General features: G+C 41.5%; 1 protein-coding gene and 1 long non-coding RNA gene across 5 annotated transcripts; both read right to left on the bottom strand.

The window, feature by feature from the left end:
* Window positions 1-1,375: 1,375 nt before the first annotated feature.
* On the bottom strand, window positions 1,376-10,300 carry SUMO2 (small ubiquitin like modifier 2). Of its 3 annotated transcripts, none has more exons than XM_070774106.1 (4): window positions 10,091-10,293; window positions 8,356-8,487; window positions 4,125-4,196; window positions 1,376-2,034 (listed from the first exon to the last, which is right to left on the bottom strand). In XM_070774106.1, exons 1-4 carry the CDS (start codon window positions 10,109-10,111, stop codon window positions 1,972-1,974), a joined length of 288 nt encoding a protein of 95 aa, XP_070630207.1. In that variant the 5' UTR covers window positions 10,112-10,293; the 3' UTR covers window positions 1,376-1,971. The 3 variants fall into 3 exon arrangements, with proteins under 3 accessions (XP_070630207.1, XP_070630209.1, XP_070630208.1); XM_070774107.1 differs by lacking the exon at window positions 1,376-2,034 and adding an exon at window positions 4,466-4,511 and having other exon boundaries at window positions 4,147-4,196; window positions 10,091-10,300; XM_070774108.1 differs by lacking the exon at window positions 4,125-4,196 and having other exon boundaries at window positions 10,091-10,291.
* A 6,537-nt stretch (window positions 10,301-16,837) lies between these two features.
* LOC139177638 (uncharacterized) lies at window positions 16,838-26,410 on the bottom strand. 2 transcript variants are annotated; one of them, XR_011562184.1, is made up of 3 exons: window positions 23,855-26,393; window positions 22,541-23,315; window positions 16,838-22,456 (listed from the first exon to the last, which is right to left on the bottom strand). It is a non-coding gene; the product is annotated as an uncharacterized lncRNA (long non-coding RNA). The 2 variants fall into 2 exon arrangements; XR_011562183.1 differs by lacking the exon at window positions 16,838-22,456 and having other exon boundaries at window positions 22,473-23,315; window positions 23,855-26,410.
* Window positions 26,411-26,612: the final 202 nt, after the last annotated feature.

Below are 26,612 nucleotides of genomic sequence, written 5' to 3'. Positions count from 1 at the left end.
GCTACAATCCATGGGGTCACAGAGTCAGACAGGACTGACTCTATACAGACTGGCTTCAATTAGATACTATATGCTACTTCTGAGACACAAACGTGGGATATGCAAGCACAGCAAGAAGGTGTTTAGCAAAACTATCCTGTTAACCAAAACAGCAGTATAACTCCCATCACTTGAACCTCTCCTCCCAAGCCAAAAAAAATTAAAATGCTACAATTAACTTTTAGCATTTTCAACAATTCGCTTATTTTCAAAGTGTTAAAAAGAATCCTTCCTTAATAAAGTTCTCTGGCTTGAATTTCAATCCTAACTTTACTTTTGGGGACAACAAAATTCCACTACTTAACAGTACCTAGGACAAAAGAAATGTACTTACCTGATCTAAGAATTCTTGGGGCAGGCTTCTCACATTATTTCACAATATAAATTGTAAAAACAGGTTGGCACACTACACATACAGGAAAATAAAAACTTCAGTTGATTTAACTTAGTCAGGAACCTATGCAATACCCACTATCTCTTGGAAAGCTCATTCACTATAGGAATGTTAAGACAAACCACATTGCAACAGAATAGAGTGCATGATAGTTCATGCAATCTTCATTCAAAAGGCCACATTTAGGCAAGGGTGGGAATTGTTTCTTGAGAACCATTACTGGAAAACTCCATTAAGTCATCAGAAAACCTAATCTCTAGTCCCAGTTCTATACCCATCTATTAATAATTGTGGGACAAATTATCCTCTGGACCTCAGCCTTCTCATATTTAAAATAGGGTTAGAATTAGTCTTTACATCTTTCCAGCTCCAATACTCTATTTATTGGTTCTGTTTTCTTTCCCTATACATTTGAATTGAAAAACTGTAGTGATCTGCATATTTAATTGCTATAAGAATGTATATATATAGGTAAAAATGTTTTCTGTCATTTAAGATCCTTAAACAAGGAACAAAAACTCTATTTTAGGTTAGGGAGTATTTACCATGAGACAAAAGGAAGATTAGAATGGTGAAGTATGATACATCAGCAGAGTCAGCAAAATCAGAATTTTTTCCTAGCTTTGTGTACTCATCAACTCTGCCTCAGGTAGTGGTTACAGAAAAGAATACTTACAGAGTAAACCCACAACACTATGACCCAATTTTCTGCTAGTAAAAGTTGCGTACTTGGAACTGACTAAACTTTCTGAATGGAGGCTGAAGCATTCCTTGCTAGTCATTTATATAACTTTGTTATTCTTTGTTTTACATTAGTCTGTCAGAAATGCAAAGCAGCTTTATTTCTTCCTTAAAATGTTACTTTTAGCAGGCCTATTCAGGTCATGTTTTCCTCTAAACTTCAACTTTCTATTTAATATTCCTCAGAATAAAGAAAACAGCTCATTTTAAACAAGAAGTTTATTTAAACAACAAGACGCTTGACTTGAAGGGAAAACTATCTAGGATTCATTTCTTTTAGAGTAATTTATCCCTACTTAAAGACAGATTGCCCTACATGTAACAGCTACGTACAAAAAAGTTATAAAATTGTCCTTGGTTTTACAATGATAAATGAAAAACATTAAAATTCTCCAATCGAACAAGGTATGCAAGAATTTTTATGTTGTTCTTTTTTTTGTTAAACAGTGAGAGCAAAATAACTTACTGGAATATAAAGATAGAGAGCTGATGAGCATGCCACTAATGGAGAAAAGGGGGTATTTTCACAGAATCAGTATTTTTCCCCATCCCATCTCCATTTGATGTCGATCAAAACATACCATTGGCCATTTAGTTAAAAAAAAATGCAATATGCTTGTGCACATACACCAGTTACTTTATGTACAATAAAGGAATGGGGAAGGGGAAAATGAAAGAATAGAGAAACTATACTGTAGTAGTCAGGATGCGGTGGAACCAAATTGCGGTTTTCTAATTGAGAATGTCTTCTTGGTCTGGAGCAACAGAATTCTGGAGTAAAGTAGCAGGTTCCCTTTTTAGTAGACACCTCCTGTCTGCTGCTGGAATACATCAATTGTATCTTCATCTTCCATCTCCAACTAGCACAAATGAGAAAAAATAACCCACCATTGGTTACTCAGTTCTTAAAATGTTTTAACTATCAGACTTAAATATCCTGAATGAGTTCTACCCCTTCCAGTGTCATTTCCGATGTCCCACAGCTTAAAGTAGCATTAGACTTAGGTTTGAATAATTTTTCACTTGGTCTTTTTATTAACATTATAGAAAACTGAGTTTTAAGTTAAAAAATGAGTATGACCATGAGTTAAATAATCTCATCTTTCATTACTTAAAATAAAAGTGATGTGTATGAAGGCTCTCAATGCAATGTTTAGATGAGCAAAAACCTGGAAATAACCAAATTATCAAAAACCCAAAGAAATATGGTACATGCATACATGAAACACCATGTAGCTATTATTAAAGAATAAGTAAGATTTACACATGCAGAAAAGAAAATATCCCTTAGAGATAGTATTAGGCTAAAAAACAAATTTAAAAACCAGGCATCACATACAATATAGTATTACATTTGTATACATATTTTTAATTTTGTGTAAATGTGTGTACAACAGGAATATATCTTTGCCTATATACAAAACAGTGGTTACCACTATGAAGTAAGGAAAGGCATATGGGAAAAACAGACTTGTTGAAATCAAAAGGGAACTGTTGCTAATGAAGTTGAATCATAGTACAAGTAGGGCTAAAGTATTAAAATATTAAGTCTCAATTCTCTATTTGTAAAATGGAGATCATTCAGTTATAAGAATTCAATGAGTCAAAGAAAGTACCTAGAAAATGGTTAAGTGCATTAACAATTATACTGCTGTTAAAACTGGCTGCTAAGATGTTCTAATTTATACAACTCTGCTACTTAATACTGGAAGAACAATTCTAAAATGAGTCAGTTTTATTCTAAAACAAATTCAATTCCAAATACTAAAATGGTCAATTCCAAATTCAATTTGAAGATTTTATAAATGCAGTTGTGAACAAACCTTCCCTAGGTTTAATTATTTGCAGTTAGCATAACAGACAAGTTCCAGAACTTTTTGGTGGTGGGTGAGAGTTTCAAAAAACAGAAAATACATTATCAGAGCCCAGCATAATGGTTTAATTCTTTTAAAACCATCAAAACTGGTCTTCAGCCTATCTACTAAAATGAAACTACTGAAATGTTTTTAAATTTTATAGTGAAAGTTTAAATGCTTTTGAAGGATACAGGAGAGCTTTTTCTCTCATTCAAGAGAATTCAGCTCCTCCTTGTGGCTACACACTATAATTGCTTCTTAGAGACTCACCAACAGAAAATAGACATGTGAAATTTTTGAAGATTATCAACAAAAACAAAATCTGGATGTTCTGTTTCACTCATATTTATAACTTCCTACTTTTTATGGGTGTGATAAATTCAAAAGTACAAGGGGTCCAATTTAAATTTCTGCTGTCAATTCCCCCCCCCCCCAAAACTGGAAGTCTTAAATTGAATTTCAGAAGGTAAAAAGAAACAAAGACAAAAAATGTCTGCTACAGAAGGTAGCCCAGTCGATTCCTTACAAACTGACAGATTAATTGAGGTTATATGTAGAGATTAAGGGATCAAACAACTAAGGGTTTGGGAACAGACCTACTATCAACAGCCTTATGAAACATAAGCTATCAAGAGACTTGCAGTTACAACCACTAGATTCCCTACAGTTCAGAAATATATGTAATCAAGGCTTCAGGAGGAGCTAAAATGGCTACAATAGCCAATCAATCACTTGTGAGAAACCCTGAGTATGATTTAGAGTTGCAGCAATGAAAACAGAAGGAAAACAACAATCTGAAGTAACAGACAGGAATTTTAATTATTTTCTTCCAAATGATGCTTGCAAGAGGAAAACTTTGATTAAAATAAAATGACCTACTAGCTTTACTAAGTGATAAGTAGATATTAAAAAACCATAAACACTTCGTGAATTTATTCCTGTTTTTTCTTTTTATTCCCCTTTGGCCGTATTTTACATAGCTTTGAACTCTGGTAAAGAACTATACTCCAATGACTAGAAGTTCACAAGTTAACAAAGCTGCTCAGAAAATTATGGACACATTTGTTCTCAAGTTAGCACAAAGAGATTTTTACCTGTGCAGGTGTGTCTGTTTCATTGATTGGCTGCCCGTCAAATCGGAATCTGATCTGCCTCATTGACAAACCCTGGACAAAGCGTTTAAACGCAATAAGAATGCAAAGAAACAGTTAGGATTATGTTAAGATTTCCATACTGGTTAGGTGATTTGGGGTGATTTTTACTTTCTCTAAACTCTAGTGTTTTTCATTCTATTACTAGAGCTTAACTAATAAATTCTATTACTAGAGTTTAACTTCAAGAAATTTTTATGTGCATTTAAGGAGATAAATGAGCCGAAACATGCAACTTTCTGCAAAGGGGACTCCAATGTTTAACTTATTCAAGAATTACCTACCTGTCACAGGGGTGGGAAAGGAGCAAAACAGTGAAGCTGTTGGTAACTGCAGCCACATGAGAACAAGATAGAAAGTATCTTTGGAGGTATGCTGTGAATATATTAACTAGAAAAATAGCTTTCTTGGAAGTGTCTTACACAAAATCATTCCTGTATCATGCACAAATTATAAACTATAACTCTTGTTACACAAACTCTTTGCTTTAGTATTTAAGAGAAAATTAAACTGAGTTCCTAGGACTAAAAATATTGAGATCAAGTATTCTCTACAAACACTCGGTTAACATCTGTATTCACTTATTCAACAAGGATTCACTGAATTGGTCTTTAAAACTACATGTAACATACTGCTTCCTTTAAAACTCTAGTCTTGACACATACCACCCACTTCCAGACTAGCCCTTGTCTTGAGGAACACAAGCAATCCCCCACTAGGTAGAGGAACACAAGCAATCCCCCACTAGGTAGGTGACAGCCATAACCTAATTCATTCCTCATGACTTTCAAATTTAGTTTGTGATTACACAAAGCAACCAAGAATCCAATGCCAAGCCATTAGTATTATTACATATTTACAAACACTAGATTGGAGACGATTGCTTCAACAAAACACTAAGCACCTTTTATATGCCGTGTTCTTCCCTCACTACATCCACTGATAAGGACATAAGGTCAACGGTGTGACCATTCAAATTAAGGAGGGGGGAGGGGAAAGGCAGGGCCAGGAGAACACAAGCAAATTGTACTCCTTTATTGCCACCTTTTTATGCTTTTCCTTATCAATAAAAGCTCTTTTATTTTGCTAGAGATCAAAAGTCCAAAATTCAGGAAATTGGCTTTTAAGATTCCATAAACTATGTAAAATTAAACAATGAATTTATACTAAACCAGTACTTGGTTTTCTCTTATGTATAAATCTCAACATTGAGCTTTAATTGTGCCCCAGAAGAGCTGTGTGAGGCTATCTCTACATGTTCCCACTTCTTCATTTCACAAAAATGAACTGGACTAAACCAATTATTCTGGGCTCTCTGAAACCATTTGACACCCTAGAAAACAACTAGGGTTGGGGTAAATTTATACTAAAATGGAATACTATGCTTTCAGTCATTTAGCTGAAGGACCTGTGGCTGATATAAAGTGGGCAAACTAATTCTACATGTGAATGAAAAACTTATTTAGAAACCAACCTCTAGAGATACTAGGCTGAATCTCTATCATTTTATAAACATTTGAAGACATTCTGTAAGCCAGTATTGGTCCAGGATCTATCTAGACAAACAGTGAACAAAACAGCCCTATGCTCATGGAGCTTACATTTAATGCAGAGACAGGTAAATACAATAATCAATGAAAAAAACATCAAAACAAACAAAAAAGAGAACTGAGTGAACAAGGGCACTTGAAATCAGAGAAGTCCCTGAGGTAGTAATCAAGCGTAGACTAAAAATGATTGAGAGCTCAGCACTATCAAATAGAAATACAGTGTGAGCCATACATGTAATTTTAAGTTTTCTAGCTGCCACACTAGAAAGTTACAAGTAAGTAAAAGCTTAATAAAAATGTTTTAACTCAGCATAATTAAAATACTATCACTTCGACATACAATCAACATTTTAACAACTGAACCTTCTGTCATGCCGAGTCTCCAAAATCTGGCATTTATTTTACACTTTGCAGCACATCTCAATTTGGACTAGCCACATCTCAAGTGGTAATCGGTCACATACGGCTTGTGGCTACTGTACCGGGCCAAGTTTAGACAGAGAACACAATTGGGTGATGGATTTTGAGTTATGTTACATCATCAATGAAGATCCTAAGGTTTCGGCAACTAGATGTAAAATGATGCTATTTACTGAGTGGGGACACTATAGAAGAATCAAGGGTCCTCTTTTGCATGTTTAGTCTGAGATGCCTGGTAGGCATTCACTTGGACTCCTCCAGAGATCCAATGCCAAATGAGTGCATAAGAAAGTAAATATGAGCATTCAATTAAAACCTTGATAGGAAATTCTTGGTCTTCTTCCTCACCTGCCAAAAAACTTAAGCTCTGCAAATTAGATGGGATAAATACTGAGTTTTTTTTGAAATAACATGTACCACACTTAAAAAGCAGGGACTCAGTCCTCTTCCTTAGAACCAGAGAAATCATTTGCAAAGTAAACAGGGACCTTCTGTCACTCAAACCTTTGAGGTTTCCCCCATTTAAGAGGAAAATGGGAATAAACATCTTTCCAAATTCTTCCTGGATACTATCTTCAAATCCTATTTGCATTCCAACGGATATACAGTAGAATTATATTCTTTATGGATGGCCAATGTTTTTTCCTCTAGTGCAAAGAAAGAATGGCCTCAATACCCCATCTTATGCCTAATAACTGAGAAAAATCAAAGAAAACTTTAATCTGGGCAGTACAGATTTATTTTAACACAGAAGGAAAACTAAAAAATCCTTGATTGACCCACTAACTGACCTTATATTACAATTCCCTATAAAAGGAAAATCTGGAATACAGAGGATGTGCTTTACTTTTTCTGGGACACAGTATAATGCCCCAGTTTATATGCATCTTGCAAAAAAAAATACGTAAACTTAATCTAGGGGTAGACTCATGGGTATTCAATGTATCTTTCTCTAAGTTCAAAAATTTTCAGTCCAGTTTTAAATGAAAGCTAAAATTTAATAGTAATCAGAGAAGAGTTAGGCATGATACGCAGAGGATTTTGTTAAAAGTTACCAAATCTAAGCATGAGTTTCTATTTTGTATAAGGTTGTGCTACATAAAAGTTCCACCTTTTAAAATTCCCCTGTAACCTGAAGGGGTATTATTGCTGAAATACTGTATTCTTTAGCATAATTAATAAGTATGTATTTACTGTTACAGGATTTAACCAAAATGCTTCAAATAAAAGTACACTGAAGGGCGTATCTTTGTAAAGAATTATGAACAAGCTTACCTATATAAAAAATTATAATCACAGTATTATTATATAAGTAAATTAGGCATAAAATATTCAAACTTGAAGTCTTCGGTTTCTTTAAGAAGCCTTTCAATGTCATAAAGGAGACCCAAGTATCAATTCGAATTCAATCTCCCAACTTGTAGAGGCACCCCTCGAAACTTGTAGATTCTAACTTTATTTTGAACCTATTTTTAGGAGGTCAATGTGCAATGTAGATAAATTGTTTTAATCTAACAGAATAATTTTCCAAACTTTTATATGTTATTCACCCAGGGTAAAGTAAGAAAAATACTTATTGTTGGATTAACTGATCTACTAGTTTCTGCTATACTTGCAAAAGTCAACTTTAAAGTTGCCTTGTAGTATTATAGACTCAACATCACAAAAGGAAGCTTCTTTGTCTTAAAGCTTATTTACCTCCTAGCATCTGTTGATTTCTACTTCCTCTTCTTGATGTAAAAAATTTACTATTTTCTGAGTAAAATTCAAATGTCTTTAATATAGCAGTGTTTACGCCTGACCTCTACTATTAGTGTAAAAAGAAAATATTACAATTTTACATGCTTCAGAAAACTTGCAATGTCCTTAAACGTACATTTAGTTTTATTTCCAAGTTGGTTAAAATACTCGAAATAAACTGTTTCAACACAAGACAAATTTTAAATTGTCAAAAAAGAGCCTGACAAGAATGCATTATGGCACAGAATCAGAATCATGTATATTAACCATCTTAAGGGGTTTCATGAAAAATCAACAAAGCAAGTGTATGATAAAACTCTGACATGTCAAGTACGTAAGTGTATATATATATTCTACCAAAAACAATCTATTGTCATATTATGCTGGTTTCTATTTCTCAAGAAAATGTTTGTGTTTTTTAAAATCTGTTTTATTCAGAGGAAGTACACATGTCAGCTCCTCACCTGTCGTTCACAATAGGCTTTCATTAGTTTACTAAGTGGTGTATGCCTCTTAATCTTAAACTGCACCACAGAACCATCCTGCCCCGCCACCTTCAAATTAATATGATCGTTGTTCTCAGTCTTGACTCCTTCCTGTTGAAGAAAAAAAAAAAATTTAAGTATAATTTGGAAAATGTGAAAGACAAACACCTTTTAAAGCAACAGCCCAAGTCACTTCAGAAATCAACAGGTTTCTCATTCTGTATGACAACAGAGCATACAGCTGTTTTCAGCTGCTGAAATCAATCTGAAAGATGAGAAATCCTGAAGCAACAATATTAAATAGCTGTCGCAGAAACAGAAAAGCAGCCTACCTCCAATACTATCAGTATCAACGATCGATTTTTAAAGATGTACCCTCTTCGATTTACTGCAATGCCCTTTTGATTCTGAGTTTTAAAAAATGACATCTCCCAAAATATATCTTTGCTCTAAAACGATTAAAAACAAGCATCCTTTCTCCTTTTAAAGTGCTTTGAGTACACAAGAAACAAAAATCTAGAGTTTGCAATTCAAAACTCATCACAAATCTCGTTAAAAGTTAGCAAATTAACTTCACCAACAAATCTCAAACTACATTAAACAAACAAACACACACCTAACTGAGGAATATCCTTTGATTCTCTCGGAAGCAACAGTAATAACTCAGAACCACTATTATTGTTCGCCTCTATGAGCAGCTTCATTTTTGTTTATTTTTAGTTAAGAGCTTTTTCTCCACTCCCCTCTGTTGTCATGAGTCAAATGCACAGTTTTATTCCGAGTCTTCCTTGTAGATTTCGACAAAATCTGAAGTTCACCAAAATCAAGTGCAGAAAGAATTCTGTAGTCCCTAAACCACTTCAGAAGGGAAGGGGATGGCGGGAGGTGGGGGTCACAAAACAAACCAAAAGAAAAGTCCCGTGTGCCAGGAAGAAGTGTGCGCCCCAGTCCTCCAGGGAAAAGCCTGGTGCCTCAAAACTCACGTTAAAAAAGTTAAGCCCTGCAAAGTCTCTCTGCTCGTACATTTGCCTCCAACTTCTCCAAACCACATGGTCTCGGCAAGCTAAGGGTTACTTGGCACCCAGGGAAAAGCCCCTGCCCATTCTGACAAAAAATGTGGGAAATACTCCCCGGGAATCCCCCAACCCCTGCCCCTGAAGACGGCCCGACAGGCATCCGGCTTCCAGCCCATCGGCAGCCCATTGATTCACCCCGAGCCCTCAGCCGGCCAGTGCGGCCAGGGGCAGGGGTCCCCAAATGCTTGCGGCCCCCACCCCCGAGCGGGGAAGCCCTGGGCCGAGGGAACTCCACGCCACCGCAGAGGCGGCAACACCCGCCCCGGCGCGGGGTCCGCCGAGGGTGGGGACACCGCGCGCCCTAACGCCCCTCGTTACGCGCGCCCGGCCAACCGGGCCCGAGAAGCCCCGCTCGCGGCCGGTGGGCCCGCGGGTGTCCGCGATTCGCCCGCCCAACTCGCGCCCGGCGCGCACTCCGAGGCGGCCGGGGGCGGGGGAGGGCGGCGGGGCCTCCTCCCGCGCGGGCGGGAGGAAGAGGGGAGGGAGGAAAATGGCGCGGAGCGCCGGGGCCTGAGCCGCGGCCGCCCCGTGGGGGGCCCGGGAAGGCGCGGGGAGCCCGCGGCGGGCTCAGGCCGGACCCCGGCCCGCGCCGTGACCCCGGCCGCACGGCGAGGCGCGGAGGCCGGCGCCGAGCTCACCTTGGGCTTTTCGTCCGCCATGGCGAGCGCCGGAGTCTCCTCAGCTGCCGCTTCACAAAAGAGGTACCAGGTCCGCACGGAACGAGCACACAAGCAGCACCAGGAGCGGCAGAAGAAGGAGGCGGCAGCGGTGGAGGAGGGAGAGGGCGCGCGCACGTCGTGCGCTCCCTCCCCCCACCCTGCGTGCGCGAGCCCGAGTCACCGAGGCTCCTCATTGGTTGCTGCCTCGCGGGAGCGCGCAACGCTTACATAACCACCCCCAACCCCCGCCCCGCGCCGCCCCGGCCTGGCCCCGGCGCCCGCCAGGCCGGCGGGAAGAGGCGCGGACACGCGCACGCGGCCCGCCGCGGGGGCGCGCCTGACTCTGGGCGGGGCTGTATTGTCCTCCTTCTGTGGTGGAGCTTAATCAAAATGGCTTCCAGCTGGTCCTCGGTGGGGACAAGGAGGCTCGAGGCCTAGACGTGAGAGACAAGCTGGGGAAGGCAAATTGACTAGACGAGGCAGAGGGACCCAAAATCAAAGCCCCAGCACGAGGTTCGGGGAAAAGAACCTCTCATTTTGTGGCCCAAATGCAGCTTTCCTCTGGATGAGAGGAACATCACACTTCCTCTCAGTCAGCCTCTCATCCCTCGAATTTTAAAGCTTCAGCCTCAGCCCACTTCCCACTAGGCTCGTGCTTTAGTGCTTTGACTACTTCTGTCCTGCTGGAAACCTCCTACTTTGACTAGCTGAGGAAAAAAGGTTCAGCCTACAAACTCCTTACTCATGGCCTGGCTCCCAACTTCCCAGAGGATAAACAACATCTATCAAAGAAAAGTACCAGATATCTATCTTCCAAATCAGTCGATCATTTTGTCCGTCAGTTTCACAAATGGAAGTAGGTCCTTCGCATCTTAAGAACAACCCTGACATCTGTGCCCTGCTTCTCTCCATAGGGTTTATTGATTATTTCTTTTGTCCTGTATTTTCCTCCACTCCCTGGTTAGCGTAGAAAAAGATTTTCATTTCTAGTTCCATCTAAAGTTAACACTGTATCTCTGTCTGTTCTTGGCCCAACATCTTGAAAAAAATGTCCATGCCAGCTGTCTCCACTCCCTCACCTCCCACTCACTCTTCAATCCACTGCAATCTGGTGCTGTCCCCATGGCTCCACTGAAACTGCTCTCTCCAAGGTCACCAACGACTTTCCTGCTGAATCCAGGATGCTTCCCGGTTCCTCACTCTTTGAACTCCCTCCCTGTGACTTTGGGTTGTGACTCTGGCCTGGCCTTGATCCCTTTGCACTTTTTTTTTTCTTTCTCAGCCCTTCCCTTAAATGTTCCTTGGATTTTGTTCTGAACCCATTCCTTTCCCCATTCTGTTAACTCTTCTGGGATGATTTCATACCACTTCTATTACCATCTATTTGCTAATGATTCCCAACTCTAGATTCTAATCCAAATCTTTCTCCAAACTTCCAGCCTATAAATCCAACTGACTTCTGAACATCTCCACTTGAATGTCCAGTTCAGTTCAGTTCAGTCACGCAGTCGTGTCCGACTCTTTGCAACCCCATGAATCGCAGCACGCCAGGCCTCCCTGTCCATCACCAACTCCTGGAGTTCACCCAGATTCAAGTCCATCAAGTCAGTGATGCCATCCAGCCATCTCATCCTCTGTCGTCCCCTTCTCCTCCTGCCCCCAATCCCTCCCAGCATCAGAGTCTTTTCCAATGAGTCCACTCTTCGCATGAGGTGGCCAAAGTACTGGAGTTTCAGCTTTAGCATCAGTCCTTCCAAAGAAATCCCAGGGCTGATCTCCTTCAGAATGGACTGGTTGGATCTCCTTGCAGTCCAAGGGACTCTCAAGAGTCTACTCCAACACCACAGTTCAAAAGCATCAATTCTTTGGCACTCAGCCTTCTTCACACTCCAACTCTCACATCCATACATGACCACAGGAAAAACCATAGCCTTAACTAGACAAACCTTTGTTGGCAGAGTAATGTCTCTGCTTTTCAATATGCTATCTAGGTTGGTCATAACTTTCCTTCCAAGGAGTAAGCGTCTTTTAATTTCATGGCTGCAGTCACCATCTGCAGTGATTTTGGAGCCCCCAAAAGTAAAGTCTGACACTGTTTCCACTGTTTCTCCATCTATTTCCCATGAAGTGATGAGACCGGATGTCATGATCTTCGTTTTCTGAATGTTGAGCTTTAAGCCAACTTTTTCACTCTCCACTTTCACTTTCATCAAGAGGCTATTGAGTTCCTCTTCACTTTCTGCCATAAGGATGGTGTCATCTGCACGTCTGAGGTTAGTGATATTTCTCCCGGCAATCTTGATTCCAGCTTGTGTTTCTTCCAGTCCAGCGTTTCTCATGATGTACTCTGCATAGAAGTTAAACAAGCAGGGTGACAATATACAGCCTTGATGTACTCCTTTTCCTGTTTGGAACCAGTCTGTTCCATGTCCAGTTCTAACTCTTGCTTCCTGACCTGCATACAAATTTCTCAAGAGGCAGGTCAGGTGGTCTGGTATTCCCATCTCTTTCAGAATGTTCCACAGTTTATTGTGATCCACACAGTCAAAGGCTTTGGCATAGTCAATAAAGCAGAAATAGATGCTTTTCTGGAACTCTCTTGCTTTTTCCATGATCCAGCGGATGTTGACAATTTGATCTCTGGTTCCTCTGCCTTTTCTAAAACCAGCTTGAACATCAGGAAGTTCACGGTTCACATATTGCTGAAGCGTGGCTTGGAGAATTTTGAGCATTACTTTACTAGCGTGTGAGATGAGTGCAACTGTGCGGTAGTTTGAGCATTCTTTGGCATTGCCTTTCTTTGGGATTGGAATAAAAACTGACCTTTTCCAGTCCTGTGGCCACTGCTGAGATTTCCAAATTTGCTGGCATATTGAGTGCAGCACTTTCACAGCATCATCTTTCAGGATTTGAAAGAGCTCAACTGGAATTCCATCACCTCCACTAGCTTTGTTTGTAGTGATGCTTTCTAAGGCCCACTTGACTTCACATTCCAGGATGTCTGGTTCTAGGTGAGTGATCACACCATCGTGATTATCTGGGTCGTGAAGATCTTTTTTGTACAGTTCTGTGTATTCTTGCCATCTCTTCTTAATATCTTCTGCTTCTGTTAGGTCCATACCATTTCTGTTCTTTATTGAGCCCATCTTTGCATGAGATATTCCCTTGGTATCTCTAATTTTCTTGAAGAGATCTCTAGTCTAGAGGCACCTCTAACTCAGCCAGTCTCAACTAAAATTCCTCAATTTACTTTTCAGACCGGCTTCTGTCTTTCAAGTTCTCAGGTCACTGTATGATGCGCCATTACAACCATAACATTGCTTTAAGCCAAAAAGCCAGGGGGCATCCTTGACCCCTTCACACACTTCCCATACAGTCAATCCCCAAGTCTTGTGTATTCCCCCTTTCAAATACCTGTCAAATCTACCTACTTCTTGCCTATTCTACCTACCTACTTCTTTTCAGCCTCTGTCCACTCTTTGCTTCCCTGGTGGCTCACGCAGTAAAGCATCTGCCTGCAGTGCACGAGACCCAAGTTCAAACCTTGGATTGGGAAGATCCACTGGAGAAGGGAATGGCAACCCATCCAGTATTCTTGCCTGTCCAGTCTTTGGGGTCTATTCCATTTGCTGAGCTTTCCAGCTGGTCCTCCAAGGTGAAGAGGAGGCTTGAGGCCTTAGATGTAGGACAGGCCAAGAAAAGCAGATTGATTCCGGGCAGGCGGTGAAAGCCTAAGTTCAACTCAAATCTCTCCAGGGCCACTGATCTTTTGGTTTTAAGTTGTGTCCCAACTGCGTTTGAATAGTTAAGTAAATCAGAATCATCTAAGGTGCTGCGTTTTTTGTTGTTTTGGTTTTTGGCCACAGCATCTAGGGGTATGCAGCATCTCATTCCGGACCAGAGGTTGAATTCAAGCCCCCTGCAGTGGAAGTCTGGGAGTCTTAGCCACTAGACAGACCACCAGGGAAGTCCCTAAGGCGCTAGTTTAAATGCATATTTTCAGGCAGTATGGCTCTGGGAACCCTCTTTCTTAAGCATTTTCCCCCCTTAATTTTTGGCTGTGCCATACAGCATGTGGGATCTCAGTTCCCTGACCAAAGATCAAACTTGTGCCCCCTGCAGTGGAAGCGAGGTGTCTTAACCACTGGCCGGCCAAGGAAGTCCCAAGGGATCCCTCTTTCTTAACACGCTTCCCTGGTGATTCTTAAGCACACTAAAGCCCCAGAACCCCAAACCATTCTAAAAATAAAAACAAAATCAAAAAAAGTTTCTGCCACTCCTTGGTTCAGTGGCAATCTTCTGCCTTATGGGATACAGTTCAAAATTCATATAAGACCTACAAAGCCCTTTGAGAGCTAATCCAGGCTCATCATTTCCTCCTCAAAATCTCTGCTTCAGTCATAATCAATTACTTGGGGTGTCCTGAATGTACCTGCTCTCTCTCAACTCTAAGCTTATGTGCATTTTTGATGTGTAAAGATACACTGAATGACTGACTAATTGAAACCATCACTGTGCATAAGATCCTGTGCTAGGATAATTTTGTCTGGGGGTGTGGGGGGATCAGACTGCAGTAGGGAGGGGAGGCAATATACAAGCAGTGAAAGGAGAAGAGAAGCAACTGCACTGTGTCAGGCAGTGAGTAGGGCTTTACTAGTATTAGTTCTTTTCCTCCTTTTACAAACCTATCCAAGTGTATTAGTATTTATTTACTCCTGAGGCTCAAAAAGAGCTAATAATTTGCCCATTATCACACATCTGACAAGTAGTGTTGACTGAGCTCCTATTATATGCCAGGGAATGAAGGAGTTAGGTACTGTGCCAGTTACTGTAGAGAAAGAAAAAGAGGTGCTATCCTTGCTCTCCTGAACCAAGGACTTTTTGTTGTTGTTCAGTGGCCAAGTCATGTCCAGCTCTTTGCAACCCCATGGACTTCAGCACACCTATCCTTCACTACTTCCCACAGTTTGCTCAAACTCTTGTCCGTTGAGTTGATGATGCCATCCAACCATCTCATCCTCTGCCACTCCCTTCTCCTTTTGCCTTCAATCTTTCCCAGTATCAGGGTCTTTTCCAGTGAGTCAGCTCTTTGCATCAGGTGGCCAAAGTATTGGAGCTTCAACTTCAGCATCAGTCTTTCCAATGAATATTCAGGGTTGATTTCCTTTTGATTGACTGGTTTGATCTTGCAGTTCAAGGAACTCTCAAGAGTCTTCTCTGGGACCACAATTCAAAAGCATCAATTCTTCGGCACTCAGCCTTCTTTATGGTTCAGTTCTCATATCCATACATGACTAACACGACTACAGGAAAAACCATAGCTTTGACTACACAAACCTCTGTCGGCAGTTATGTCTCTGCTTTTTAATATGCTGTCTAGGTTTGTCATAGCTTTCCTTTCAAGGAGCAAGCATCTTTTAATATTTTTAAAAATATTTATTTATTTGGCTACACCAGGTCTTCCGTGGTGGCCCAGCTGGTAAAGAATCCGCCTGCGATGTGGGAGACCTGGGTTCAATCCCTGAGTTGTGAAGATCCCCAGGAGAAGGGAAAGGCTACCCACTCCAGTATTCTGGCCTGGAGAATTCCATGGACTATATAGTCCATGGGGTTGCAAAGAGTCAGACATGACTGAGGACTTTCACTTCACATTGTTGGGCTTTCCTTGTAGCTCAGTCAATAAAGAATCTGTCTGCAATGCAGGAGACCTGGGTTCAATTCCTGGGTCAGGAAGATCCCCTGGAGAAGATGGCAACCCACTTCAGTATTCTTGCCTGGAGAATTCCATGGACAGAGGAGACCGGCAGGCTACAGTCTATGGAATTGCAATATTCGAACACAACTTAGCAACTAAAACCAAACACCAGGTCTTAGTTGCAGCATGTGGGAACCTGCATCGTAAGTGTGGAGTCTTAGCCACCGGACCACCAGAGAAGTCCCTGATCCCAGGTCTTCTATTGCCATCACACATCTTCCCAGGCTTATAGGATGGCAGAACCATCAAAGAGGAACATGTCATGTCAAACTTAGACTCAGTAAAATGTGGGGGACTCCAATAATCAAATGGTTGTTTAGTTGTTAGCTTCGAGGTAACAGGGGGGTCCTACAATATCATCCCCCCTTCTAAAGTTCTGCTAAATTACAAAAATCACCTTCAGGCAAAGGAGCTCTATAGAAAGTCATTACGTGTATTCAAACATGTGAACAACACATGTTCCAATGACAAACTGGAGTTCTGTGAGCTGAGCCTAGGCAATCTACTAAAACTGAATACTGAGAGTCTCTGCAACTGCCAGGGGAAACAAACTGTGAAAAATATAAATTTCCCAACATTAAGATTTTCCCTCTATCTTTTCCATAGGAGTGGGAAGTTTGTGGGGAGGCTGTGTGCTGGAAAAGGGTGTTTTGGGGAGAGAAAGTACATGGAGTAATATACATCGAAAAACTGGCAAACGTTAATTGAGTGATTACTATGTGGGGATTCTGTGCTAAGCCTTTAATCCTCACAAAGCCTGTATTATTATTATTCCCATTTTGCAGGCAAAGAAACTGAGACGAAGAAAGTTCAGGTAACTTGGTCACCCAGCTTGAAGTGGTAGATTCAGTAGACCTGAGACTTCTGACTCAGAGCCGAGTTTGATTACTGCAGGATTGCATCCAGGCCGCAGTGGAAGGCCTCAGAGAGATGAAAATGTGCAGGAAAAAAGTCCCAGAATAGTAGTGGGAGCACAAGTTGTTTTGACTTATTTTTATATATAAAGTTTTATTTATTTTTGGCTGTGCTGGGTCTTTGCTGCTGCACGAGCTTTCCTCTAGTTGCAGAGAGCAGGGGCTACTCTCTAGTTGCAGAGAGCACAGGCTTCTCGTTGCAGTAGCTTCTCTTGTGGAGCACAAACTCTAGGGTGCTCTAGAGTTTGTGCTACATGGGCTTCAGTAGCTACAGCATGTGGCTCAGTAGTCGTGGCACACGGGCTCAGTTGCTTCCCAGCATGTGGGATCTCCCTGACCTAGGGATTGAAACTGTATCTCCTACATTGGCAAGATTCTTTCCACTGAGCCACCTGGGAAGCCCCAGGAATAATGAGTATTCAATTCCTGAATACTGCAGGAAATCTGAAGACAACATCACAGAATCTCTCGTGGAAACCTTCCAACTTTCTACCCTTGGATCATGGCAAAGAAGATGGGACCCAAGCTTGCACCAGCAGTCAAAGCCAAGAAGCTGGTACATTTCACTTTAAATGTATCAGCTGGAGTATTAAATGTAGGGAAATATTGTTCCATTTCACAGTACAATCGCTGAAATTTTTCTATTATAGTATAGTTAATTTACAATGTTATGTTAGTTTCAAGGGAACAGCAAAAGTGATTGTTATATATGTGTATCTTTTTTAGATTCTTTTCTGTTATAGGTTATTACAAGGTATTGAGTATAGTTCTCTGTGCTATATAGTAGGTCCTTAATTGCTTACCTATTTTATACGTATTAGTGTGTATGCATGCATTAGTGTATATATGCTAATTCAAAACTCCTGGTTTGTTCCCCCTCCTTGCTATTCCCTTTGTTAACCATAAATTTGTTTTCTATGTCTTTGAGTCTATTTCTGTTTTGTAAGTTCAATTTGTATCAGTTTTTTAGATTCCACATGTAAGTGACAGGCTTCCTTGGTGACTCGGACAGTAAAGAATATGCCTGATATATTTGTCTTTCTCTGACTTAATATGATAATCTCTAGATATATCCATATTGCTGCAAATGGCATTATTTCACTATTTTTTTAATAGCTGAGTAATATTCCATTTTGAGAATTATGGCTCAAAATTCTCCAAGCCAGGCTTCAGCAATATGTGAACCGTGAACTTCCTGATGTTCAAGCTGGTTTTAGAAAAGGAAGAGGAACCAGAGATCAAATTGCCAACATCTGCTGGATCATGGAAAAAGCAAGAGAGTTCCAGAAAAGCATCTATTTCTGCTTTATTGACTATGCCAAAGCCTTTGACTGTGTGGATCACAATAAACTGTGGAACATTCTGAAAGAGATGGGAATACCAGACCACCTGACCTGCCTCTTGAGAAATTTGTATGCAGGTCAGGAAGCAAGAGTTAGAACTGGACATGGAACAGACTGGTTCCAAACAGGAAAAGGAGTACGTCAAGGCTGTATATTGTCACCCTGCTTGTTTAACTTCTATGCAGAGTACATCATGAGAAACGCTAGACTGGAAGAAGCACAAGCTGGAATCAAGATTGCTGGGAGAAATATCACTAACCTCAGACATGCAGATGACACCACCCTTATGGCAGAAAGTGAAGAGCAACTCAAAAGCCTCTTGATGAAAGAGGAGAGTGAAAAAGTTGGCTTAAAGCTCAACATTCAGAAAACGAAGATCATGTCATCCGGTCCCACCACTTCATGGGAAATAGATGGGGAAACAGTGGAAACAGTGTCAGACTTTATTTTTTGGGGCTCCAAAATCACTGCAGATGGTGACTGCAGCCATGAAATTAAAAGACGCTTACTCCTTGGAAGGAAAGTTATGACCAACCTAGATAGCATATTGAAAAGCAGAGACATTACTTTGCCAACAAAGGTTCATCTAGTTAAGGCTATGGTTTTTCCTGTGGTCATGTATGGATGTGAGAGTTGGAGTGTGAAGAAGGCTGAGTGCCAAAGAATTGATGCTTTTGAACTGTGGTGTTGGAGTAGACTCTTGAGAGTCCCTTGGACTGCAAGGAGATCCAACCAGTCCATTCTGAAGGAGATTGCCCTGGGATTTCTTTGGAAGGACTGATGCTAAAGCTGAAACTCCAGTACTTTGGCCACCTCATGCGAAGAGTGGACTCATTGGAAAAGACTCTGATGCTGGGGGGGATTGGGGGCAGGAGGAGAAGGGGACGACAGAGGATGAGATGGCTGGATGGCATCACTGACTTGATGGACATGAGTCTGGGTGAACTCCGGGAGTTGGTGATGGACAGGGAGGCCTGGCGTGCTGCGATTCATGGGGTCGCAGAGTCGGACACAACTGAGTGACCAAACTGAACTGAACTGAATATTTCATCACTGAACATTAATATTTACATTGCACAAACATAACTTAATGAATGGTCCTGTAAGCTTTTTGAGGGCAAGTATTGTCACTTTTCAGTTTCATAGTCTCTGCAGATAACAAGTTCCTGAAAGCAAGTGTTGGATAAACGTTCACTGACTGACCTTCGCAATAGTAACGTAGTACCTGGCGTGAGAATACCAGAAACGCTTGATTTAGGGTTCCTGCAAGGTGTTGTATCAGGAATGCAATCTCTACACTGGTACGACAATTGCAAGTTCTTCTATCCTGTGAAACACTCCAGTCCTACTCCTTTGTCCATTACTGGATTCAGGAAGGATCTGTTGTGTTTCTAAGATGAACAGAAACAAACTGAACAAAGTTTATATTTTGCAATTGTGCCAAATAGAGATAATAGCTGTACTCTTCAAGCTCCTCTCTGTGACTGGTTACTCTCACCCTAAGGTAGGGAAGGCAGAGTTGGAAGGATGGTTCTCAAAGGATGGTCCCTTGGGCAACATCACTTGGGAACTTGTTAGAAGTACAAATTAGAATAGATTCAGGCCCTAGCTCAGACTTACTGAGTTAGAAGTTCTGGGGAAAGAGTCCAAGAATCAGTGGCTTAGAAAGCCCTCTAGATAATTCTGAAGTTTACTAAAGTTTGAGAACCACAGGGCTAGAGCAGCTTTAACTCCATTTCTCAATTGAAGTCTTATGTACATTAGTATGGCTATAAAGATGCTTGCTCCTTGGAAGAAACGTTATGATGAACCTAGACAGGATATTAAAAAGCAGAGATGTTACTTTGCCAACAAAAGTCCATCTAGTCAAAGCTATGGTTTTTCCAGTAGTCATGTATAGATATATACATGAATTATATACATCACCCAGGAATTGATGCTTTTGAACTGTGGTGTTGGAGAAGACTTTTGAGAGTCCCTTGGACTGCAAGGAGATCCAACCAGTCCATCCTAAAGGAAATCAGTCCTGATTATTTGTTGGAAGGACTGATGCTAAAGCTGAAACTCCCAACACTTTGGCCACCTGATGTAAAGAACTGACTCAGGAAAAGACCCTGATGCTGGAAAAGATTGAAGGCAGAAGGGGATGACAGAGGATGAGATGGTTGGATGGCATCACCAACTCGATGGACATGAGTCTGAGTAAACACTGGGAGCTGGCGATGGACAGGAGGCCTGGTGTGCTGCAGTCCATGGGTTTGCAAAGAGTCAGACACAACTGAGCAACTGAACTGAAGTGATGGCTATAAAACAGGTTTTTTACAAAATGGCCTTATTCATGTATGTGTGCATATATATCTACATTTGTATTTAAAATATTTATCAGTAAAATATTTTTTAAAGAACAAAAAATTTTAATTCACATTCCCATAAGGCAACACTTAATTCCCAATCCTTATCCACATGTAAATTTCTTCATATAATTGTAGGAAGTTTAACTTGGTCTCAAATTTTTAAAAATTTTAAATTACGTGGTAAACATGCTAAAAGGTAACGTTTTCTTTTTTATTTTTTAAAAGCATTTATTTGGCTGTGTCCAATCTTAGTTGCAGCACACAGGATCTCTGATCTTCAGTCTTCACTGTGGCAGGCAGGTTCTTTTTTTTCAGTTGTGGCATGTGGGATCTAGTTCCCTGACCAGGGATCAAACCCCAGCCACCAGCATTAGGTTAGGGCTACCTGGACCACCCTATTTATTATTAATGGTTGTCTGAGGAGGCCTTGCAAATAGCTGAGAAAGGCAAAAGAGAAGCAAAAGGCAAAGGAGAAAAGGAAAGTATACCCATCTGAATGCAGAATTCCAAAGAAAAGCAAGGAGAGATGAGAAAGCCTTCCTAAGTGAACAATGCAAAGAAAGAGAGGAAAACAATAGAATGGGAAAGACTAGAGATCTCTTCAAGAAAATTAGAGATACCAATGGAACATTTCATGCAAAGATGGACTCAAAAAAGGACAGAAACAGTATGAACCTAACAGAAGCAGAAGATATTAAGAGGTGGCAAGAATACACAGAAAGTGAAAAGGGAAAGTGAAAGTTGCTCAGTTGTGTCCGACTCTCTGTGACCCCATGGACTATAGTCCATGGAATTCTCCAGGCCAGAATACTGGAGTGGGTAGCCTTTCCCTTCTCCAGGGGATCTTCCCAACTCAGGGAGCCAACCCAGGTCTCCTGTATTGCAGGCGGATTCTATACCACTGAGCTACTTGGGAAGCAGAAGAAGTATACAAAAAAAAATCTTAATGACCCACATAACCATAATAGTGTGATCACTCACCTAGAGCCAGACATTTTGGAGTGTGAAGTCAAGTGGGCCTTAGGAAGTATCACTATGAACAAAGCTAGAGGTGATGGAATTCCAGCTGGGCTATTTCAAATCCTAAAAGATGATGTTGTTAAAGTGCTTCACTCAATATGCCAGCAAATTTGGAAAACAGCAGTGGCCACAGGACTAGAAAAGGTCAGGTTTCATCCCAATCCCAAAGAAAGGCAGTGCCAAAGAATGTAACTACGCGCAACTGCACTCAATTCACATGCTATTTATTATTAAATAGGCCCTATTTATTATTACTGATTTTTTTTCCAAAAAATTTAAAAACTCTTTACTGATTTTGTTACAATATTGATTCTGTTTTATCTTTTGGTCCTTTTGCCACGAGGCATGTGGGATCTTAGCTTCCCAGCCAGGAATCAAACCTGCACCCCCTGTATTGGAAGATGAAGTCTTAGCCACTTGACCACCAGGGAAACCCCCTATTTATTATTATTATCTTTTGGCTCCACTTAAGGGCTTGTGGGTTATTAGTTTCTTGACCAGGGATTGAACCTAGGCCCTAGGCAATAAAATTGCAGAGTCTTAACCACTGGACCACCAAAGAATTTCCAAGATAACTTTTTTCCAATTGTGAGAGTAATAATACACACTCTTGTCAATATATTTTTCTGCATAAATAGTGATAGCTTTTATTATTGTTTTTTACAAAATTGAGAAAATTTTTAATTACACTTCATTGTGGACTTCCCTGTTGGTCCAGTGGTTAAGAATCAGCCTGCAGATGCAGAGGACAGGCGTTCCATCTTTGGTCAGGGAAGATACCACATGCTGAAGGGCAACTAAGCCCAGTTTCAGAAAGCTGAAACTACTGAGCCCACGAACCACAACTACTGAAGACTGGGGCGCTCCAGAGTCGGTGCTGTGCAACAAGAGAAACCACCGCAAAGAGACGTCTGTGCAGAACAACTGGAATAGAGTAGCCCCCACTTGCCACAAAAGACCTAGGGCAGCGAAAAATTAAATAAATAAAATTTAAAAATAAGACTTTACTGAATTTTATCTTTATAAACATTTGCTATAATTACCTTTTCCACGCGTGCATGTGCGCTCACTTGTGTCACACTCTCTGCGACCCCATGGACTGTAGCAAGCCAGGCTCCTCTGTCCATGGGATTCTCCAGGCAAGCATACTGGAGTGGGTTGCCATTTCCTTCTCCAGGGGATCTTCCCGACCCCGGGAATGAATCGGAGTCTACCTGCATTGGCAGGCAGATTCTTTACCACCAAGCCACCTGCGAAGTCTTATCTTCTTTCTTTTAATTACCTCTTGCTATTGCTGTTGCTATTTGCTAAGTCACTTCAGCCGTGTCCGACTCTGTGCGACCTCATAGACGGCAGCCCACCAGGCTTCCCCATCCCTGGGATTCTCCAGGCAAGAACACTGGAGTGGGTTGCCATTTCCTTCTCCAATACTTGTCTTAACTCCTCTATTTCTTTTAGCTACTCAATTTTGTGTTGCGCCTGTTCAATTCAATCATAGTGCCTACAACTGGGTACAAATCAAATTTCATTTACAAAATATACATGATAATGCCTCTCTGGATGTACATTTACTGCAAAAAGGAAATCTTTAAAACTTTTAATTACCTCTTAATGACTACATAATCCTTCTCTAACTGTGAGACATTTCTTACTTCCCTTTTTTTGGCAACTATTCAAATGTCTCTTGATTATTTCCTGGAAGTGAATTTATGTGAGGAAAAAGAAGGACTTCCGTGGCGTTCCAGCTGTTAACACTTCGCCTTCCAATGCAGGGGGTGCAGGTTTGATCCCTGATCAGGGAGCTGTGATTCTGCATGCCTTGGGGGCCAAAACATAAAACAAAAGCAACGTTGTAACAAATTCAATGAAGAATTTTAAAATGGTTCACATAAAAACATGTTAAAAAAAGTTTCTTGACTTTTCCATGCTCTTATGTCTTTGTAATTCTTCTGAATAGGTGAATATTTCATTAATATTAACTATACTAACTAAGCTGTTCCTCTCTTCCTGTGGTTGAATATCTATGCCAGTAGCTCTTAAAAGAGGTGACTTTGCCCCCGAGGGGACACTAGGAATATCTAGAGACTTTTTTTCCCCTTCCAGTTTTAATGAGATATAATTGACACAACGGAACTATACAGAATAATGACTTACATGTATCATGAAATGAGGACCCCCGTAGGTTTACTGAACATGTCATAAACATACAAAATTAAAGAAATAGAAATTGTTTTCCTTGTGATGAGAACTCAGGATTTATTCTCATAACAACTTTCATATGTAACATACAGCAGTGTTAATTACATTTGTCATGTTAATTACATTTGTCATGTTGTATATTACATCCCTATACTTACTTTGGAGAAGGCAATGGCACCGCACTCCAGTACTCTTGCCTGGAAAATCCCATGGATGGAGGAGCCTGGTAGACTGCAGTCCGTGGGTCACTAAGTCAGACACGACTGAGTGACTTCACTTTCACTTTTCGCTTTCATGTACTGGAGAAGGAAATGGCAGCCCACTCCAGTGTTCTTGCCTGGAGAATCCCAGGGACAGGGGAGCCCGGTGGGCTGCTGTCTATGGGGTCACACAGAGTCAGACACAACTGAAGTGACTTAGCAACTTAGCAAGTACTTACTTATAACTGGAATTTTGTATCTTTCGACAGTCTTCATCCAGTCCTCACACCTACATCTTCTAGAGACTTGGTTGTCACAACTGTCAAGGGTATTATTGGCATCTACTGAACAGAGGTTAGATTCTGTTCAACAGCCTTCAGTGAACAGGACAGCTCTGTTTTGTCACTCAAGTTACTTTTTTTCTCAGGTCTTCTTCTGAGGATGTTTTTTCCTTCTGGTCTTTCATGTTTACCAGAGTATTTTTTTTTTTTTGGTCTTATATTGGAGTACAATAGATTAATGGCCTTCCCCCGGTGGCTCATTGGTAAAGACTCCACCTGCAATGCAGGAGATGCAAAAGATGCGGATTCGACCTTGGGTTGGGAAGATTCCCCTGAAGAAGGAAATGGCAACCCCTCCAGTATTCTCTTCTGGGAACTCCCTTGGACAGGGGTGCCTGGCGGGCTACAGTCCAGAGGGTCACAAAGAGTTGGATATGACTGAGCAACTGTACACACACAGTTGATTAGCAATGTGTTACTTTCAGGTGTACAAAGTGATTCAGTAGCAAAGTGATTCAGTTATATGTATACATGTATCTATTCCTTTTCAAATTCTTTTCAGAATAATTTTTTTCTGGAGGAAATTAGACATTTCTATCAATGTCTTATTAAGCTTGGGATTTCTTTGGAAGGAATGATGCTAAAGCTGAAACTCCAGTACTTTGGCCACCTCATGCGAAGAGTTGACTCATTGGAAAAGACTCTGATGCTGGGAGGGATTGGGGGCAGGAGGAGAAGGGGACAACAGAGGATGAGATGGCTGGATGGCATCACTGACTCGATGGACGTGAGTCTCAGTGAACTTCGGGAGTTGGTGATGGACAGGGAGGCCTGGGGTGCTGCGATTCATGGGGTCGCAAAGAGTCGGACACGACTGAGCGACTGATCTGATCTGATCTAACTTCACTTCTGATGCTTTTAAAACTTTCAATAGAGCAGCTATAATAGCCAGTTTTTAAAAACTCATTTATCTGCTACTAAGGGTTTATTTTACATTTGGAAACTATCAGGCTTCTTTTCACCCACTAAAAAATGGATATGACTGTAATTTCTCATAGCCACACCAATGGTGTCAAAAATGCTCAGATCAGAGAAACTTTGTGAAACATTTGGAAAATGCAACAAGACATAGATGGTAGAACAGCGTGAAATTTTGTGTGAAACTACATTAAATTTCATCCTATGGATGGCTGACTTCAGAGATGCAGATTTGAGTAAAATTGTGATAACCACAGGATTTTTCTCTCTCTACTAAAAAATGTATATCTCAAAAGAACAAACTATTGGGGTCACAGGGTTTTCCTAACATTCCAAGTCATCTTATTTCTACTATTCAAATAGGTCGTTGAGAATCATCTCAGTGAAGGAAGTGCTTCCCCAAGTAAATTACTGAAAATTTGTCTTATTTTCATATCGAATTTCTTTTCTAAATAATAAGAGCTGCTACATTTTCAGGCACCATTTCCAAAGGTTTAAGATATCGAATTAGCTCCAGCTTGTTAAAAAACAAACAAAAATGCTCTTATTTGGGAATTCAGAACCAATAATATTCTCTTCTTTGTATGTCTATGCATTTGTAAATATGGCACTCACAAAATAAATAACTCCTTTAGGTTACCGAAGCATTTTTGAAGTTTTCCATAACAAGACCTGGGATTCGAATTCCCTGATTTTTTTTCCTCCTGCTTTTCTTTGGTGAGATAACAAATCAGTTGTTCAGTCGCTAAGCCGCGTTCGACTCTTGCGACTCCATGAACTGTAGTCCGCCAGGCTCCTCTGTCCATGGGATTTTCCCAGCCAAGAGTATGAGAGGGTTGCCATTTTCCTCTGCAGGGGATCTTTCCCACCCAGGGATCGAACCCGCGTCTCGGAATTCTTGACCACTGAGCCACCTAGGAAGCCCATAACAAATCAGTATTTGTGTTCAACTGAGCCCAGGGTCTCCATTTCCCAGCTGTTTGATCTGCATCAATCTCGTCCCCTTCGTGCCTCTGGAGCCTTTTGGGGTAGGGGCTGGTGACGAATACCTTCGTACACAAGCCCGATGGACCAAAGGGGCTCCTGCCATGGAAAAAGCAGCGGCGCCGACGACGCGAGCCTGCAGACCAAGGCGCGGGGAGGAAACCCAGGCTCGGCAGAGGTGGTGAGCTCGCTCCCGCCGGGGCCAAACCGAGCGCTCGCCCTCGGCCGCGCACGCGCAGCCGCCTCCCCGCCGCTCCCGCCATCCCCGGGGGGCCTTCTCTCCGCCCGGCTCAGGGGTGTCCGCGGCGGCGCCGGATCTGGCGAAAGCGGTCCCGTGAGGGCAGGCCGCCCCTGGCGCTGCCTTTCCCGTTCGTGTGGTCGAGGCCAGAAGGAGGGGAGCGTGCGGAGCGCCGCAGAGGGGTGGCCGTGGCTCTGAGGAGAAGCCCTCGCCGCGGCGGGCGGCTGGGCCTGCA

The sequence above is a fragment of the Bos indicus genome, chromosome 19, assembly GCF_029378745.1.
Source record: "Bos indicus isolate NIAB-ARS_2022 breed Sahiwal x Tharparkar chromosome 19, NIAB-ARS_B.indTharparkar_mat_pri_1.0, whole genome shotgun sequence".
In the NCBI taxonomy this organism is placed as follows: Eukaryota; Metazoa; Chordata; class Mammalia; order Artiodactyla; family Bovidae; genus Bos; species Bos indicus.
This window is presented reverse-complemented; position numbering and strand designations above follow the sequence as displayed.

Bases quoted from the DNA above. Each gene is read 5' to 3' on its own strand.
- SUMO2 (XM_070774106.1), bottom strand. From the start codon at position 10,111: ATGGCGGACGAAAAGCCCAAG. The intron at 4,197-8,355 runs GTGAGGAGCTGA...CGCTTTGTCCAG, and splicing joins AAGCCTATTGTGAACGACAG to GGTTTGTCAATGAGGCAGAT. The intron at 2,035-4,124 runs GTAAAAATCTCT...CATTTGTGCTAG, and splicing joins AAACAGACACACCTGCACAG to TTGGAGATGGAAGATGAAGA.